At 39.6% G+C, this 20087-nt stretch overlaps 1 protein-coding gene across 1 annotated transcript in view; it reads left to right on the top strand.

Annotated features, from left to right (window-relative positions):
- The window catches only part of frmpd3 (FERM and PDZ domain containing 3), a 42534-nt gene extending 24110 nt beyond the window's left edge, over nucleotides 1–18424 (top strand). Inside the window, exons 2-16 of the mRNA XM_068325945.1 lie at nucleotides 1720–1832; nucleotides 1942–2096; nucleotides 2517–2619; nucleotides 2882–2927; nucleotides 3444–3548; nucleotides 6592–6699; nucleotides 8627–8758; nucleotides 9047–9166; nucleotides 9904–10040; nucleotides 10500–10626; nucleotides 10985–11074; nucleotides 13004–13183; nucleotides 13323–13458; nucleotides 14062–14946; nucleotides 15615–18424. Of these exons, the coding sequence (XP_068182046.1) occupies nucleotides 1792–1832; nucleotides 1942–2096; nucleotides 2517–2619; nucleotides 2882–2927; nucleotides 3444–3548; nucleotides 6592–6699; nucleotides 8627–8758; nucleotides 9047–9166; nucleotides 9904–10040; nucleotides 10500–10626; nucleotides 10985–11074; nucleotides 13004–13183; nucleotides 13323–13458; nucleotides 14062–14946; nucleotides 15615–18424 (5175 nt within the window). The 5' untranslated portion in view covers nucleotides 1720–1791. The remainder of the gene's footprint in view (nucleotides 1–1719; nucleotides 1833–1941; nucleotides 2097–2516; nucleotides 2620–2881; nucleotides 2928–3443; nucleotides 3549–6591; nucleotides 6700–8626; nucleotides 8759–9046; nucleotides 9167–9903; nucleotides 10041–10499; nucleotides 10627–10984; nucleotides 11075–13003; nucleotides 13184–13322; nucleotides 13459–14061; nucleotides 14947–15614) is intronic.
- Nucleotides 18425–20087: the final 1663 nt, after the last annotated feature.

Here is a 20087-nt window from a genome sequence, read left to right on the forward strand (position 1 = left end):
TCCCTCCATCCGCCGGAGCTTCAACAAGCTTCCAAGAGTGGTCGTCATGGCAACAGGCAGGCTTGACGATGCCCTTGTGGATAATTTCTTGCTGGAATTCATCTCTGTCCTCTCTCAACAAAAGGTTAGCCCCTCTGCGTGATCATTGGCTGACTTCTTAGCAGATATTTAGGCTTCAACGTCCACCAGCTGACTTAATCACCTTATTCTGCACAAACATTCTGATAGCAATTACATTTGTTTGTATAATGATGGTGGTACTAAACAGTTTGGGTGGCATTTCGGTTTTAAACCTTAATATTCATGACAAGACAGCACAAGGTTATAACGGATTAAAGTGTAGACTTTTCACAACAATAGTGTTTTTTTTCTCTCTTTGCTGAGGTCCTGAAATTTTGACTCCTCAGCGCTGGAAAACGAACGCTGAGATACAGACAGCTTTGACAAACATGACAAGCATGCACACACACACACACACACACACACACACACACACACACTCACACACACACACACACACACACACACACACACACACACACACACACACACAAACACAAACACAGGTGCATATGAACAGTTAGACACCTCTTTCAATCATGAATATCCTCCAGCAATCACAAATATTGAAATTCATGAAAAATAATAATTCTCTACCGAAAACATTAAACTATTTTAGCCAAGGAACCAACCAGTACAGCATTGTTTATCCCTGCTCTGCTCCCTTCATACAGACAGATGAGCCTTTGTATGCACTGAATACTAAATGTAGATTTGTTTTTTAATTAAAATATAATCGTTTCAAACAACTCCTCCAATTGAAAATCAGAGCCCACGTAGTATACTGGATTTTTAGTGATACAACGAGTTCAATATGAAGCCTATCTCAATACATCAACTATCATCTGATGCCGTAACACAAGGTGGGGATCAGCGGAGCATCACTGGAATTGTAAATGAGCCATGATCCCCTATAAACCACTGTTATGAGAAATAACAAGTGACAAGAATACAAATTTGAACGACTGTGACTCAGCCTCCTGTGAGTGACAGTTTATTTTCTGCATGTGGCACTCACAAGGGTATTAATTCCAACACTGCATCCTTGCATTATAATTGTAAACAGTAATATTGTGCTTTATATGTCTCTCTTTGTTTTAGCACATCTTCATCATTAATATTACAATCAGTGTGTCATCTTCAGTCAGCAATCAGAGGTGCTAGTTTACAAACATGAGCATCAATATCTGGTTCTCTTCCCATCTCACAAATGTTTCCATCCATTTTTCCGTCACTCATTCCGCTGCAACAAATGTAGAAGCCTGTGTGTCACGTACACACTGACACACACAGTTCCTCAGTTAACTAGCATTCACTGCCTCCCACACAGCCATCTGTACAAAAAAAAAAAAGCTTGTGAGGCTCACAAGTTGTTTGGTCTACATTTGGAAAGACGAGCAGATTCAGAGACCTTAGTGTTTTGCATATTCTGTGTGTCAATGGTCGTAGATCCACAATAATTGCAGTTTTTTAATGGCATGTGTCCAATGGCAGATGATTCAAGCAACGAAACAGCAACAATTTGCCTTCCATCCCAGAATATTTTCACTCTGACACATACATTTCCAGCTGTGAGCAAACAAGTTGAAATTTCAAACCCAGGTTATATGTATGTATATATATATATGTTTGTGCTTTCTTCCAACTCCTTTTGTCCAGGTGAATGATTGTCATACAGAGAGCAGCATTAGCAGTGCAACCCCATCCCATGCTGCTCCCTACTCCCAGGGTATGGCCAAGGTCCAGGATGGACACAAGAACACATGTGACAGGTACACGGTGCTCCAAATCAGCTAGACAGGATGATATTTTGAAAATAGGTGTGGATATCATTCATACTTTTGGTTAAATAACTTCATAAAACTTTTTTGTTGTCTGCAGCTTTGAAATGTTACAGGAGAGCCAGGATGGTATGGACTATGGTGCCCTAAGTCCTGTCTCAGCTCGTCAGGTCACCATCCAACGCCATCCAACTCAAGGCTTCGGATTCATTGCAGGCAGCCAGAGGCCTGTCATTGTACGCTCCGTCTCTGCTGGTTAGTGTGTGTGTGTGTGTGTGTGTGTGTGTGTGTGTGTGTGTGTGTGTGTGTGTGTGTGTGTGTGTGTGTGTGTGTGTGTGTGTGTGTGTGTGTGTGTGTGTGTGTGTGTGTGTGTGTGTGTGTGTGTGTGTGTGTGTGTGTGTGTGTGTGTGTGTGTGTGTGTGTGTGTGTGTGTGTGTGTGTGTGTGTGTGTGTGTGTGTGTGTGTGTGTGTGTGTGTGTGTGTGTGTGTGTGTGTGTGTGTGTGTGTGTGTGTGTGTGTGTGTGTGTGTGTGTGTGTGTGTGTGTGTGTGTAAGAAAGACAGGGCATACAGGGAGACTGATGGTACTTTAAGTAAATTCTTTGATGATGCAAATGGAAGTTTCCTCCTGACTATGGATGTGACTGTATGCTGACTGTGTCCCATCATTCCTGCAGACGGCCCCTCCTTTGGCAAGCTTCTCCCTGGAGACCAGATTTTGGCCATTAACAAGGAGACGGTGAGCGACGTGCCTCGAGAGAGAGTCATAGACCTTGTAAGGTAACATCCTTTACTGTCCCAGGAGGGAGGGTGGGTGGGAGGGAGGGAGGAAGGAAGAGGGCCAGGGGGACCAGCAACATGGGCAAATGGAAGTAAAGAGGACATGGGAAAAGAGGATAAATCAAAAGGAACAAACTAATTGGTGATGTGTTTCATCAACAGTGAGTCCTTTTGCAGCTGAAGGACAAGGAAATAGATTTAAACCCTGAGAAGCTCTATGTGGCTTTAACTAACCGCTGCCCTCCCTGTTGTCTTTCCACAGAAACTGCAAAGATACTATTGTTCTGACTGTGCTGCAGCCCCATCAGGTACTATAACAAGACACTCTCTGTCCATCTCCTTTATAGAAACATATAACAACAGTGCATAACCAAGTACAAATTAGTATTCATCACCATGGCTAATAATGTTTCTGTTTTTCTGCTCCATGAAGCAGCATCTCTCTGAGACATTATTGTTAAGATGTTTTATCTGCATCAATCCATGTAGGAAAAAAATATGTATAGTATTTATTAACTGAATGTTTTTAAAAGATGAAACACTAATATGAAAATGCAATATTCATCAGCTGTGCAGCTGCTCTTCAAGGGTTGACCTACTGTATGTCTAGTCTTTAAGCCCAGTGCAATATTTATTGTGCTAGAAAAACAAGCGCAACGGTTTGAAGATGTTAAAACTTTCAACGAAGTTTTTCACGCTGTCACATTGCAGCAGAATTATAGCGCTCTCCCAAATACATGTCTGTTTAGGTCTGACAGTCGCAGGGGCTTTTGAAAAAAATTCAAATCTCTTCATTCAAGCTCATTCTCTCTTCTAATCCCCAGTCACCTAAGTCTGCCTTCATAAGTGCAGCCAAGAAGGCCCGCCTGCGAACAAACCCGCCTAAAGTGCGCTTTTCAGAGCAAGTGTCCATCAGTGACCCAGACTCAGTGAGTTGAACTATTCATGTCTGTGTGTGATGTGTGCATACAAACACATGCTGTTATCCTGACCCTCCCACTCCCACCATAATATGCTTTTCATCAGCAATAGCATAAGGCTTTGAAAATCATCTTTCCATCCTGTTATTGCAGTCTGGGCTTCTCTACTCTGGATGTGCCTTGGGTCCAGTGGCTTGGCCTTGAATAAATTGATTTTCTAACTGACTTGAAGTCTCTCAGGAGCAACCAGAGTTTCATTCAGAAAGCTTGTAACATGTGTGTGTCCAATCTTACCTCGTTGCAATAGGCAGAGATATCACAACTCAAGTTTCTTGCCCACCATCTGTTGAAGATTATTGTATTTTACTTATCAATACCTCACTTTTTTCATATATATATATATACATATATATATATATACTGTATGTATATATACTGTATGAATATATATATATATATATATATGTATATATATATATATAAAATGCGTGCGTGCATATATATATATATATATATATATATATATATATATATATATGCACGCATGCTATTGGCTGACGGCATCCGGAAGTGCGCTCGATTCCGTCAGTCTTGGACTTCCGTCCAAGACACAAAAGTTCTTTAAATAAACAGTTGATAAGAGTTTTGGAAAAGGTACAGATAGAAGTTGGTTCAATATCAGTATGGCGAGGGTCATGAACGTTTAAATTACCGTAAATAATAAGATGGTTTGTCGCTCCATCGCAGAATTCGTTAATCGCGAATCACTCTACCATTGACCAGAGAGATGGTAGAGTGATGGGTAGTTCCCTGGGAGCAGTTAGGGATTTGCATTGCTCAAGGGCGCTTCAACAGCTGCTGGTCGACTCTCCATGGCATTCCTCACACTGGTCTTGAATTCACCACCATCTGGTTCCCAAGACCAGTACCAGCAGACTGAGCTACTGCTGCTACCTACGAGCTAGAGATAACACCTCAGATACACTATTACATGTTGTGAAATTGAGCCTAAATGTGAAATAATATACTGTATCTGTGAGCATGATCACAGATTAATTACTAGGAGGTGAGGAAGATTACAACAAGGTGACAGTATTTTAATTACATTTTTAGTGCGGGGGTGGTTCATTGAGAAATACAAGGGAAATTAGCATGAAGATTAGAAGTATCAAGAAATCAATAAGGAATCAAACATTGAAATGCAGTTCCCCGTTTCATCATGCTGTTTTCCATTCACCTGAGATTAATGGGTAAAGGGTAGAAAAATAGGAACGCTCATCACAAAGACCCTAGGTCTCTGATAACCTTTGTATGAAGCCAGATCAGAGCGTTAGGTTTGCAGTTAACACGCTCATTATCAACATCATGTTAACCCATAAATCTTATTTAATAGAGTTAAATTACGAGGGATATCACAAACCAGCAAAGGCCATTGGTTCCATTATTGGCTACAGCAATACCATTGTCAAATCTCCTCTCTGAATGAACCTATCCTCCCTCCTCTTTCTCAGACTGACTCAAATTGATTCAAGCTCAGGCTACAGAACACATGGCGTCTTTCAATGCAGGACATAGTAGGGGGTGCCATGATTTCTGATCATCGATTTTCTAAATCTCTGTCTCAAGAGATCAGGTGACAGATATCGATCATCAGGAGGTTTATCCCTGTTGCCCACCTAGCTTGGTGTTCGCTGAAAGAAGAGGAGGAAGGATATAAAGCTGTTGGGTTGTGATCTGATGTGCTCCTTCAAACGCTTTCCTGCACATGAGGTGACTTGGCTCCGAATCAGTCTCGCTATCAAGAACCCTTTTAATGAAATGCGGCACCTTGATTGGGACTCCTCTACATCAGGCTACCCTGACTTTAATGTATCACAAGATCTGTTCACACATAACTCAGACTTTTTTGTTTCCAATCTGCACAGAAAAACAGCTTGTCGAGCCTTCTGAAGGCTTAAATCTCAAAAAAAGAAAGAAGAAAAAACAGACTCCCGGGCATCTGCTGTGGACACAGCTCTCCATTTCAAATAAATGGATTTTCTGACATATTTTGTTGCAATAAAGCCACATCCCTTTACTGGCGTGAGTAATGTCTGCTGACTGCTCTCACGCAAACCTAATCAACAGTCAGAAAATGAGTGGTTATGTTTTACCCACAATTATGGTGCATATAAGTTAGATTGCAAAACTGGTTCCTACTGCATCACGTCACATTAAAACCTTTAGATCTATCTTATTATATTAGATATCATTTGATAAAAAAAGAACTTTGGAGTTATTTGCTTAAAAAGACCTCAGTCAGATTAAATATAGAGACAGGAGCAGGTAGGTGGGAATGTCCGTCACTTCACATACTAATGAGAGCAAAATGAATTGCAAATCAGGCTTTCTTCTCACGACTGCACGGAGTAAAAGCAATAACCTTGAATCAGGCCTGACTAAACTCTGGTGTGAATTATTTCAATCCCACAATCCAGGCTCTTTTGTATAGCGTACGTATTGTGTGGATAAATGAAATAATCAACCTGATCCTGGGTTGATCCTGAAGCAATCCGGGGATCAGTTTGATTATCGCATTGGCATCTGAGAAGTTTCACTTCTACTTGGACTCTCCAGAGTTCAGTTAAAGTAGCAACAGATGCTACTTTTGTGGAAGATCATGAAGTATTAGTTGTTGATTGCAAAATATAAAGATTATTGAATCCTGATACTATCGGATTTTAGGTTAGCTCTCTATGCAGTTGTTTGGCCGAGAGGTTGAGTGAGTAAAGCCACCTATTTGTCCTGTGTTACTGGGTGTTTCTACTGGTTATGTGGGGGTTGTTTGTTTCCACTCATGGGTATGTCTTCATTGTTCATAAAAGGCGTCTTTGTCTCGTAACACTCCTACTGCAAAACTGCTTTCTATTCACTTAGTTTCAGTTTTGTCATGACAACAAAGCGCCGGCCTACCATTACAGCTGGTTGTGTTTGATTACCTCTGGCACATAATCAAACCAACCTTATTTCCATTCACTAAACCAAAGCTGTTTTCTCCCTCCATCTCTTTCAGACAATGATCAAAGACGACTCATTGCTACTCATACCAAATGTGTTGAAGGTGTTCTTGGAGAATGGACAGATTAAGTCCTTTACTTTTGATAGCCGTACCACTGTTAGGGTATGTATTCACTAAAGCCATTCCCACCTGACTGTAACTTCTGTTTAAAGCAGCTATACTGTAATCTCATATTAGTGATGGATGAAATTACAATATATGTGAAAAAGCAGATCATATTTCCCCAGTTACATTAAACATTTTATCACTGACGTACCTGTTATTGTTTGTGTATTTTTCAGTCTTTTATAGCTAACTCTATCATCACATCACCAGGTTGCCAGTAGACAGAATTATTTACTAGTTTGTGAATGTAAGAAGTGTCCAGCAGATTAACTTAATGTTCATCAGGTGACCAGAATCAATGACAGCTTTGCTTCTTATCTGCTGAATGAGTACAGTAATTTCCGCACAATAAGGCGCACCTAAAAGCATTTAATTTTCTCAAAAACCAACAATGCGCCTTATAATCCAGTGAGCCTTATATATGAAAAAGGTTTTTAAATGGACCGTTCATTGATGGTGTGCCTTGTTCAGTGCACCTTATAGTGTGAAAATTCTGTTAACTATACAGTATGTCTGCTGTCATAAAGCTTTACTAAATGATACCGTATTGGGACTGTATTGAGAGCTTTATGCTCTGCCCCAAAATGATTTATAAATGAACTATTTATGACAGGTTAAACATTATGCAATAAATCACACAGCGATTGAACAAGAGTGTGATATATTCATATTTATAGGAATATTTAATAAGTTTTACATAATTTTTGTCCAAAAAGTAATTATCAATGTAACTCAACCACATAATTGTATGAATGACTAAATATCAAGGTTTTTCATTCACTCCTTTGGCACTTTCACCATAAATTAACGTGGCAGCCATATTTCCAAGTTAATATCTAATGAGTAATTGCTTTGAGAAAATAAATAAAAGGCATAACATTTTCAATTTTATTTCTTCAGCCTATGAAGGTCTGGAGATTGAAATTTCAGTAATGTGGTTAATGGCCCTAAAGCAACAAGTGAATTTCATCTAAAAGAGGCCGTGTCTTTCTCAGAATCAACCTCTGTAATGACTCTGACATCTCCGAACAGACTCATTAAATGGACTCTATCATATTTCACAAATCTCTCCTCTGCTTATGAAAGGACTGCAAAAGAAGCAAGAGAATACTGGCGTAACCCTAAAGGAGAGATGTGTGAAGCTTGTTCTGTCAGTTTAATTAAATGGAATTTCAGCATTATAAGAAGCTCCAGATCAATAAAACCATAACACAGATTAAATCAATAGTACGATAAGACACCAAGATATATACCCATCCTGCTGTCAACTAAAGAATCTATAGCCCTTTGTGGGTCCTTAATCGTTTGGCCTCCCAAGCATTGTTTAATGCAAACCACTCAGGATGATACCGTTAGAATTGCTTAGGAGGCTGCTTCTAAGGTTACACCAACAAGTGTTAAATGAAATTAGTTATGGAGACACACTTATTATGTAGTTTTTAATGAGTCTCCATTATAATAAGACATAAAGTAGATTAGAATGTCAAAATAGAAAACATTTTAATGCCCAGACCTGTAATATGTTAATAGGAAAAAGAATACTGAAAACAGGTAAAAGAAAATCCCACAGGAATAACTTCATTTCCTCTTGGACAATGATTTAGAAAAAGGAAATTTGGAAAGGTCAACATCCTTCTTCGATACCGTGATACCTGGCACAAGAGCAAAAGTTTTGCCTGAATCTGAAACCAGCATGAACAAATTATTTATTGAAGTAGATCCACTTAAGTTCTGCAGAATAAAAAACACCCATGTAAACTCTTCTTTGTGCAAAATGAGAAACATAAGATCCTGTACAAACACAGAACGAATATTATGTTAGAAAAGCCTCCATACAACTATTATACAGTATAGCTTTTGTGTTATATAATGTTCAAATGAAACTTGTTTTAGTCTCTAATCTGTGTAATATGCCGTCTTCCAGGATGTGATCTCCTCCTTGCAGGACCGCCTCTCACTGCGCTACATTGAACACTTTGCATTGGTGCTGGAGGCAAGTGGTCTGGATCAGAATCAGAAGCTGCATCTGCTGCAGGACAACCAGCCTCTGACACATGTGAGGAACCTATCATAGAAAAAATAACCCATATTGTGTCAAAACATGTTTTAACTGCCTATTTACCTACCTACCTACTTATATTTCAACAATAAGTCAGACAATATGATCCCTTAAACAGTGATTTTGGATCAGGGTCCATTTCATTTGAACAAACCAAATCTGTCCACATATACTTGAACATATTCCTTGTTGCGTCCTTGCAGACTACTCTGGAATATTACAATGTGACATTTGGGACTAATGCCAAGGCTCTTAAATATACCTCATATTGTCATGTTCCTGCAGGTGGTCCATAGAACGTATTTTCAAGGGATGAAGTGTCTGTTCCGCATATGCTTCTTCCCCAAGGACCCTGCAGACTTGCTCAGAAGGGACCCTGCTGCATTTGAGTACCTCTATATACAGGTGAAATGATGGATTAAAGTGGGACATATAGGGATGTTATTCAGTCACAAAGCACTGCTGGAGACTTGTCTCACCTAGAGTGCAGAAAGCCAGAGATTAGAAGCTTTATTCGCCTTTTTCTGACCGTCTCTGGTCAAAATATAGAGATGATGGTCGTTAACTCAAACTGCTGTTCTGTTTGTTAACATGTGCTCAGTGTTTCTTGATCGTTGGTATTTGTTAATTACTGTTGTTGGCATTTGTCCATTATCATTGGTGGTATATTGTACATTACCATTGTTGGTATATCGTGCCTTCCTTACATTGTTGTGTGGAATTGGAATTGCAATGTGATAATTTCATTGTTGCCCATGGTGACGCCATCATGATGCAATTATTGTGTGGTTATCCTTGAATCTTCGAAGTAGCAGTGAAGCCCAGTGTGTTGATCTCTGAATCAGGAACTGGGGTGGGATTACATGATTTTTCTTCTTCCCACTCCCTTTCAGGCAGAATTGTATTGTTGAGTTATGATCTTTGCTTATTATTTGCTTATTAAATTATTTTGTTTGTTGTTGTTTTTTGTTTTGTTTTTCCTTGCCTTGCCTGAAATAAATGAATAACTAACTAACTAACTAACTAACTAATTAACTAACTAACTAACTAACTAACTAAAGGCACATGAACTACACAAGTCCAGCAGTCTTCTGTGTTTTGGGGCTTTCTAGCTGTTCCCAACATATTTCATGCCCTTACAGAGTCGCAATGACGTCATCAAGGAGCGGTTTGGAACGGACTGGAAATCTGACATCACTTTGCGATTGGCTGCTCTCCATATCTACATCACTGTGTCCTCTGCACGGCCCAATCAGAAGATTTCTCTCAAACATGTCGAGTAAGTCCACAAACTAAATTAGCTTCCAAGTGAACTTGTGAAAAATTAAAGACAATTATTGATAATTGTTGGAGTTTCTTTTATTTTTTTTAACCTCATTAACAATTCTGTGCAGCACACCAGTGAGTCCAACAATTAATCCCAATAGTATTTAAAACTCAAATTAATCAAGGATCATTTTTACAAGGCTGTTAGGAGACTGAAAAATCCATTGTTTTGTGAAATTACATCTCTCCCTCAGTTTTCTCATTTATTCTGAAAAACCTAGACCCAGCAAGTAATTAACTTCTGCCATTACAATCACAGAAGCAGAACAGACCTACTGTGCTTGTAATAGACTCAGGGTGGCTGGAAGATGTAAGCTCAGCTCATCTTCCCTGGACTCTGATTAACCACTCCACCATTGGTCTTCTCTTTTGTGTCTGCCTCTGCAATCTTTCCATTTGCTTTCAACTGTAGGAAAGAGTGGGGACTGGAGCCTTTCCTCCCCCTCACTCTGCTCCCTACAGTCAAGGAGAAGAATGTGTGCAAGAGCTTGTCTCAGCTGCTGAAGACATACCAGCATCAACCACCTTCGGGCAACAAGGTTTCTCCACCCAAAACCTTCTGATACCTATTTCCCATTTTATTGGAATATTTTTTTTTGTTTATTGCTTCACAACCTTTGATTATATGCTTGATTACTATTAACATTTAAATCTCAACAATTGCTTGCAATTTTAGAGATGTTAATTAATTGTATTCTGTGATTATGTTTGTTTAATAACCAGTCCTTAATCACAGGGCAAGTCCTTCATCTCATTATCTTCAACTGTTGCGTAAGAGTTTGTGGTGAACGTCTGTGGCTCAACAGTGTCCCCCAGAGTTTTTAACAGGTACTGGAACGGTTGTTGCTTCAAAGATGAGCAGGGATGAGCATTTCTTCTTTATCACTGTGCTGACAGGTCCCTGCTCTCCAAGGAAAGCTGCAATACATGCGTGTACTCAATGACCTCCCACCTTTTGGTGGCAAACTGTTTCACACTGTTGGACTGGTAATACATTTTGAATTTTTAAGCACCAGAATTTATTTTCATTTCTTTTACTTTGTTATTTGTTCCAGGGCATAACCTCCAACAACAACAGTTGGCAATATGTTCTGTCATCAACCATGAATTGTCTTGTCTCTTTGCTTGTCTGCAAGATAGTTCAACATTTGTGATATACAGTTTTAATCAATTCTACAGACACACACAGACACACAGACACACAGACACACAGACACAGACACACACACACACACACACACACACACACACACACACACACACACACACACACACACACACACACACACCAACACACACAAGTATAACTCGACTTAAGTCGTTTCGAGTTACATAATTTAAAATTATCATTACATCAGTTTAAAAAAAATACATTAAAAAATCAAGTTTACATCATTTTTCTTCACTTTAAGTTTGTCGGCCACTAATTGTAAAATCACTAATAAATAAGAATAAAAACATATAATTAGCCTGTAGCAGCCCCGCAACCCGCAATGTGGAAGAAGCAGTTGAAAACAAAAATGTCTATATGTAAAATGTTAAGAATTACAATTGAATTGTTTGTAAGATTAAAATAGATTCTTATCAACCAAATATTATTTAAAATGCATCATAAATTGGAGATAGTGGTAGTGAAGATGTTTCTGAGACAGCTCTGCCTTCCCCTTCCTCTTACTTTGCTCTAAAGGTAAGCTACATGCTACAGTACCTTACAGTGGATCGTCAACATCGTCAGCTGATGGATGCACTTAAAAACAACAGGTCAAGAATTGATGTGGTTTTTTGGCTTCTGAATGTTTGAAATCATACCTTCAACTAATCTGATTTCCCAAGCAGTCACGTGTATTACAGATGACAATTAACGGTAGATATTCAAACTATAAATACATAATACATACGACTAAACTTGAAATGACCTGTACCTGTATTTTATATTATTCTGTGTTGTTGTTATGTCCTGTTATTGTTTGCTGATAAGTCTTAGGGAATAATACTTCTGTATTTAGAGTAGTAATGGCATTTGAATGACTTCAAACGACTTGCAAAAAATTCAACTTACAAACAGCCTTTTGGAACTAATTGTATTCAGTATGTTATGGACAACCTTAAGGACTACCTTAACATATACATATACATACATGTGTGTGCGTGTGCATGTGTGTGTGTGTTAAGGTAGTCCTTAACATATTGAATACAATTTATATATACTGTGTGTGTGTGTGTGTGTATATATATATATATATATATATATATATATATATATATATATATATATATATATATATATATATATATATATATATATATATATATATATATATATATATATATACAGTATATAGATACACACACACACACACACACACACACACACAGTGGTACCTCTACTTACGAAATTAATTGGTTGGTATAAAAATTTGTGAGTAGAGACGCGTTTTCCATGCAAATGCCCTAATCCGTTCCAAGCCCCCCAAAATTCAGACATAAATGTTTTATAAAGCATAAAAATGCATCAAAACATGTAACAAATACATGTTACAATTAGATTATTACACAATAAATGAGAGATGTGCATAATGTAAAAAACAAAGAATAGAGTAAAGACTAAAAATGATGGTCATTTACCTTTAAACTGCCGTCTTTGGTTCATGCGCTACTTGCCTCACCATGCCGAACAACAGAGTGAATTCCAGTCCTCCTTTTGAACTTCCCAAACCACCCATGCAATGCCTTAAACTCCCAAAGTCGGTTTTCTTTTGCCGACTTTGTATCTACATGTATGTGCTTTGTAATTTTTAGTTTACATGGCATGCTTTGTCAAAGCATTAATTTATTCATTTTCAGATCATCAAAAATGTGAATTCTAAAACGTGATGTTACAATACTGTAGTTGTAAATCTCTTGTAAATTCTACAGGAGGAGAAACAATCAGCTACAACACTTCTGGTTGGTCCTCGACATGGCATTAGTCACGTGATTGACCTGAAAAACAACCTTACAACAGTTCTGGCTGAGTTCAGTAGGGTTGCCAAAATACAGCTCTACAGAGAGAGCCAAGGGGTGGCTCGGGTGGAAGTATCAATACATGAGGCAAAGGTAATAATACACAGTCTCTGAAGATGTTCACAGTTGATTTCCTTTAAAATTTTGTCATATCAGGTCAAAGTAAATTAAGCAGCCAATCCTTATTGCCTGTCCCCTGTCTCCTAATTCCCCTTACTACCACCCACCGCAGCCCTTGGTCCTCCTCATGGAATGGCCAGATGCCAGTGACTTTGCATGCCTCATTGCTGGCTACTACAAGCTGTTTGTTGACCCGAAACGGACCATCTACTTCCGAACCTCTGGTCAGTCTCACCTGACCAAGGCAGGTATGTTCACATTCTTGAATAAAGGGAGAACAAATGCTCGAATAAGTAGTATGTATTATATGAGTTCAGGGAAGAAAACATTGTTAACTTAAGCCAGTGTAAGTGACTACCTTTTAGCATCCTGTTAGACATTGAATTTCAAGTAATATTTTAAGATATTATATATTCTGTCTATATGATCTTTCAACTGCTTCTTCATTACCTGTAGTAACCAGGTTATCTTGGAACTACAGTCCCATGACGCTTCCTGCTGTCCCTCCTCTCATCTCAATCGTGACTCATGAGAATGCGGTTCTCCATATAATAAATTGTTATTTTTGCTGTAATCATAAACATTTATTGTTCCGACATGAACACATCCTTTGCCATTTGCTGTCTCAACCTGTAGTCCACATAAGAGAAGGATCATCATACCATCACATTCCACCAGAAAAAAAACCTCCAACCTTAAACAAACTTCAACTTTCAACATCCATCACTACAGTAACAAACAATCCCCATGTGACCACCAGCTGTTGCCTCTGCTTTCCAATGAGGATCTTCTTTCTCCCCACCAGTTTTTAACACCCCAACTTTCCACTGCTCTGACAATTCTATCCTCAGATTACAGAAGCTCCCACCATGCCCATCCACGTTCTGGGGCAACCGGCTTGTCAAGTGGAGGGCGGCGCGGGGACGAAAGAGAGAGTTCACACAGAGAGTCAGGGTCTGCAAGGGCCTTAGTTCCAGCAGAGCCTCAGCATCTTGGACTATGTCATATCCACCTTCGAGAACAGCAACACTCTCTAGAACTCCAAACATGTGCTGAAGCTGAACTTGACATTAATGAGAATTTTATTTCACAAGAATCCCCTGGGCGGCCCCGCACCAAATCAGACCCAATCCAGCAGAGTACGGAGGAAATACCTGGTGTTATTGACAGTCTAGAAGTGGAGAATGCAGGATTCCGAAACCGAGCCCAAACATTGAGTCAATCTCAGAAAGCTCCCAGATATTTCTGTGACTCCTGCAAAGCCAGACACAGGGCAGAGGGTCTTAAAACAACAGTGAGCAGTAGTGGGAGCTCAGGGAAATACTGCTCCAGTGCTTGTGCATCTCGCGATGGTGGTGCTGTTGACCTCATGGCCCTAGCACCCCCAGGGAATGAAGAGGAGGATGAAGCAGATGGTGGAGTAGAAAAACTGCAGCCACCACCACCTGCTATTGCTGCCCCACCACCTGGATTCAGGGACAACAGTTCAGACGAGGATGACACCAAGAGAGGGAGAAAGACTTGTGCCAATGCCAGCCCAGGCATTGGAACCGGAAAAGTGGCCCAAGCCAAGGAAGATGTGCCTGTGACCCTTATTGATAATGTTACTACAAGAACAGTCCGAGATCATGCCCAGGAACTTGATGATGCTCTGGTGTCTACCTTGCAGGCATTAGAGGCTTTGGCAGCGTCTGAGGACTACCCCCATCACCCACAACAGCCAACTCAGACTGCAGGTCCACAACCTCAGTCAAAACACGGCCCACATCTAATTCACAGAATTCTAATTATCCAGTTACATTAAACTTTTGTCGATCAATATGATGTTACACATTTAAAGTACACTGTTTTGTGTTACTGACAAAGTAAAATAGAACCAAGAACCTCCTGTAATCCTTTCAGGGCAGTAATTAAATATAATGAGCATAAAAGCAACACAAACCACATGATAATTACCAGTAGAAATAGAATCAACCCAGAATAAATTAAAATTGTATTTAAACTGAAAATATTTCCGACCATGGGTTTTTGCATAAATTTATATGAAATCAAAAGGTAGATGATTAATATGGATCATTGTGTCCTAAACGCATAAAAAATGACAAAGTGATAAATGAGAGCAGCATATATTTTTTTACAGAACAGGATTTTTCTAGTTTTTTCACATTTCTCACTTCAAGGTTTCCATCTCTAAAAGGGTGATAAATCTTATCCTGACATACTAATATAATCAATAAATTAGTTGTTCTAGAATTATCATTTACTATCTTTTGTGTTCAAATTGAGTAAACCCAACTGTATATTTTTCTGTAACTGTAAAACATAAACAAAAAATTGAATATGTGTATCATTTTTGTTGTTGTTGCTTTTTGATTATAACAGTATGTTGTGTTCTGCTCCTCAGGTCTAATTGTCTTAGCAGCCATTACACCCGAATCATCACTGGACTCAGGCCATGAGACGAACTCCTCTGAATTGACAGATGTTTCTGAGATGGTGTCGGCTATGAAGCAGAACCAGAACCAGGCTTACCTGTTGGCTCACCATATCAACAAGGACCGTATTATTTGCCGTCGTGACTTTCCCCTGGCAATCCCTGGCTGTACTGCAAAGACCATTGGGACTGGAGCCTTCTCCGTGGGTCAGATTCGTGCTGGCTGTCCACCCAAGCAAGTAATCCTTAGCAAAACTGTACCCTTTAAAATCAGTCCAAGTCAAGACTCTGCAGTGCTCAGTGTTGTGACAGAGCAGGTAGGCAATCAAGGATCTACTCAGACTGAAAATAAAGCAGAAATGGAACCAAATTCTGAGTCCACCAAAGCAAACATTCTTGATACTACTTTGAAATCACATGAAGAACTTAAAGTGTCTGATGCTTCACTGACAGCTCATGTCAATAAGGATCCAAAATTATCAAATTCTTCTCGAGAGACAAACCAGAATCTTTCTGATTGTATAAAGGGGAAGACAGCATCACCTCTTAATACAGACACTAGCGTCAAAGCCTTACCAATTCTTCTGTCTGGGGACAGAACTTCCTCTGCCAAGATTTCTCCCACTAACATGTGCCAAGATGCCAAAACTGCCTCTAGTGAGACCATGAAGCCTTCAAGCTCAGTAGAAATTTTGCCAGTTGATGACCTCTTCTGCACATGTCCAATGCAACAGGAACCTGTTCCTCAAGTAAGACTAAAAGATCCACAGGTTCAAAAGGTGGTGGTGTTTCAATCCTCCTCACCAACAGATGATGAACGACTTCAGGCCAAAGGCCTCCAGTTGGCTAGTAGCAAGGAAAATTCAGTGAGAGTAGGAGCAGATTCTAGTTTGGTAAAACCCAGCCCTACAATACAAAAAAAGTACTCACCTTGTTTGCCTTCAAAGGCAGAGAGAAAAGAAACGGCTGAAAGCAAGGCTGAGGTTGCTCAAGGAAAATCTTCCCTTGAATCACAGAAATGTCCCATAAAATCTTTACCTATTTTAGATGATCCAACAACACCTAGCCTTACTGTTGACAAGGTCTCCACTCTCCCAGCTAGAGAATCAAAGAAGCAAGGGATTAGCAAGGGGAAGTCACAGCGCAGTGCTCCTTTCTTGAGCTTTAGAAACCTTCTTTCAGCCACATTCCCAGCGAGAATGAGGAGAGAAACAGATGAGAGAAGGGCCCAGTTGCAGAAAGTCCGTCAGTATGAGCTAGAGTTCTTAGAAGAGCTGTTGAAACCCAAGTCAGCCCAGGGGGAATATTTGCCCCAGGGATCCTCACCTGTGCCCTCAGGCACTCCCTGTGCTTGTCAGCTCCGCACCAGCCCTGTCCAAAAGGCACCAGGTATCTCCAGGGAGCAGCGACGCAGCTGTGATTGTAAGCGAATGTGCAGAGGCATAAGACTACCTGATACACCAGTTGGCTCCACAACAGAGACACAACACAGAGGCAGAGAGAGAACTGTCTCAAAGACCCCTCCAACAGTTTCCAAAGTCCCTCACACCCAAGGTGCAACAAGAAGACCTCAGACCTTAGAGATCAAGACTACACGAATACGTTCTACCAGCCTAGAGTCAAGAGAGCCAAGGGGAGAGCGGGGTTCCTGCTTGCCTACCTGTACCTCTCAAACAGATTGCCTCGGAGGTCCACAATACACAAAGCTACAGAGACGTTACAGCATTGGGGAGCTGGATAATAGCACCAGCACGCCTGTGTATGCTGAGGTAAAGCCCAAAGCCAAGAGTCTAGAGAAAGAGATGGAGAGAGTAAGGGCCACAGGACTGAGGCTCCCCACCCCAATTGAGCCAGTTCACACTCAGTCTCATCAGGTAGAGGTAAAAGGGAAAAAGGGTGTGTTTTTCATTCAGGGAGATGATCTACTGCGTGAAAATAAGGATGGAAATAGTGACATGCAGCTGACCTTGAACAGTGAAGACAGTGATGACAAAGACAAATGCTGCTCATTCTGTTTCTGCTACAGGAAGTGTGAGGAAACAGATGAAAACAGTGAAAAAGATGAGCTTTCATACTCTATACCGCTCCAGGTCCTTCCAGGGATGGAACTGGACTCACATACCTTTCCTGTAGTAAGCAAAACACTCCAGGTCCTTAATGCAGAGGACTGCAGTGGGGAGGAAGAGGTGGAGGAGGAGGAGGAGCCAGGAACACAGCAGATTGACCTAAGAGCGTGTGGTACCCTGGAAGGAAGTCTGGCACGGGTTCAGGCTCTACAGGATAAAAGTTTCAGCTTGCCTGATGGTTTCCTAAATGCCCAGTTGGATGCTAATGAGTTATTAGCTATCCTGCGTCAGTGTGCCAACAGCCCACAAGCTGAGGGGGAGGCTCGTCTTCAGCCCTCACAGATTGCAGAGTACAAACAGGAGCTGGCAGTGCGATTCAAGGAATTCAGAGCATCTTGTCGGAGAGTGGCAAGTGTTGAAAAAAGTCCAACACGTATGCTTGCTGTTGTCACAGCCAGCTTTCAAGTGTTATGTGAACTAACTCAGACCTTCATCAAATTGGTCAGAGGGGTTCGTTCAGAAACCCAAAGGTTGCAGCTGTTAAAAAAAGTTGAGGAGGTAGCTATCAACTACACTTTGCTTTTACGTGCAGCAGAAGAATCGATGGGACACTCAAGCAGTTTACCAACAAAGACAGTAAGCCCTCAAGTTTCCTCCAACACCAATAACATGTGCTCACTTACTAGACCCATCAAGACTCTGCCTGCCCAGTAAGAGAAAATCTGGCAGGGATATAACGAAACAGCCCACAAATGTATTATTTGTTTATCGTTTGCCACTTTTGCAAATGATACAATAATCATCGTCAATACAATTTGCAAAACAGTTGTTCCATTCCATCTTTACAGGCCCTGTGGTAGCCTCATGGATCTTGTTTTGAGATATAAAGATATGCTAAACTGATGCACAATGGAATAAGAACCCTATAACAGACTGGGTGATACAGGGCTAGTCACCTCATTCAATACCCACAGAATACATTATACCCATTATAATACATTATAGTATATTTTCTATGTAATAAATATTTGAGTTGTATCGACTTAGAAAATATAAAGTTTTGTGAAGAAAAAAGTGAAAAATATATTTGGAATGTATTGAGATAATAGAACTATAAAGATGATAATAAATCATCAGAAATAAATGTATGCTCTGGACATAAATGTTTTAAAGATCTTGTCAAGTAGCATAATCTGTTAATTACACAGTCAAAAGCATTGGTTGATTAGATGGTGATGTGTGTTTGTTGAGTTTTCTGTTTTAATGCCAAATGTAAATCTCTGTTATCAATACTGACTATGACATATTGATGCAAGATTGAAACTGTAGGAGAGTATTGAAAAATTAACACCGCCAAAAGTGTGATATGTTACATTAATAGTGAGTGATGGAGCCCCATTCTTTCACTACAACAGTACAGGTACAGTACACACCTGTTCAGGGCAGACAATGTAGCAGAGATTCAAGTTATAGTCTTATCTACTTAACAGTAATGAACATGTTTACCCCACTCAGTTAGACAGAAGGAATATCCACACTGTACTTTCACTGTACTGGCTTACTTGCATCTCACTTGTCTCACATAGAGCCACCCACTTGCAACTGAGTAAGTTTATCATTCAAATTTTGCACAACTTCTGAAATTAACTATGAAATTCTGTATTTTCTAATGTTTGATTTTGTGTTGTATTCTCTCTGCTGCCAAGTAATTCTCAAGTTCACATAAATGATTTCACATCCATTATCTCCCCAAAGCAAAAGCTGACAAATTTCAAAGAATCATCTCTTTTTATTCAGGTTTTCAGATGCACTCCAAATTTGGTTTCTATGTTATGTTACACATACTGAAATCTAGCAAATATAAAAACACACAAAGTAGTTTTCTATGTATTTTAATAAAACTCACATCTATTTCCTGTCTTAAATCTTCTCTGTGTCTCACCCTCTTGTTATTGTTGTAAATAAATCACAAAGGTTTAATTGTTGTGCTGGCTAATATGTATATTAGACATACTGTTAAAAGAAAGTACTGTACTGTGAAGTCAAAATAATAGGGACAGATGGATTGTTACAACAATAGAGATAAGAAATGCTGTTTATTATTGTGGTCGATACTGTGGGATAGATTATTGTACTATCATTTTATTTAGGAAACATCTACTGACTCAAGATACATTAATATACTGTGATAAATTAACTTGAAAATGTTTCATATGATACACACAATGCTGTCAAATCTTTGATAGTCTATATACTACAGCATACTCAATGTGTAATATATAATATATAATACTGATATTTCTGGGTACTTATTTAGATTTCACTCAGCTATGTATTTCTTTTTCTTTTTTTATATTTTCATCTTTTATTATTACAA

The sequence above is a fragment of the Antennarius striatus genome, chromosome 10 (genome assembly GCF_040054535.1).
Source record: "Antennarius striatus isolate MH-2024 chromosome 10, ASM4005453v1, whole genome shotgun sequence".
Lineage (NCBI taxonomy): Eukaryota > Metazoa > Chordata > Actinopteri > Lophiiformes > Antennariidae > Antennarius > Antennarius striatus.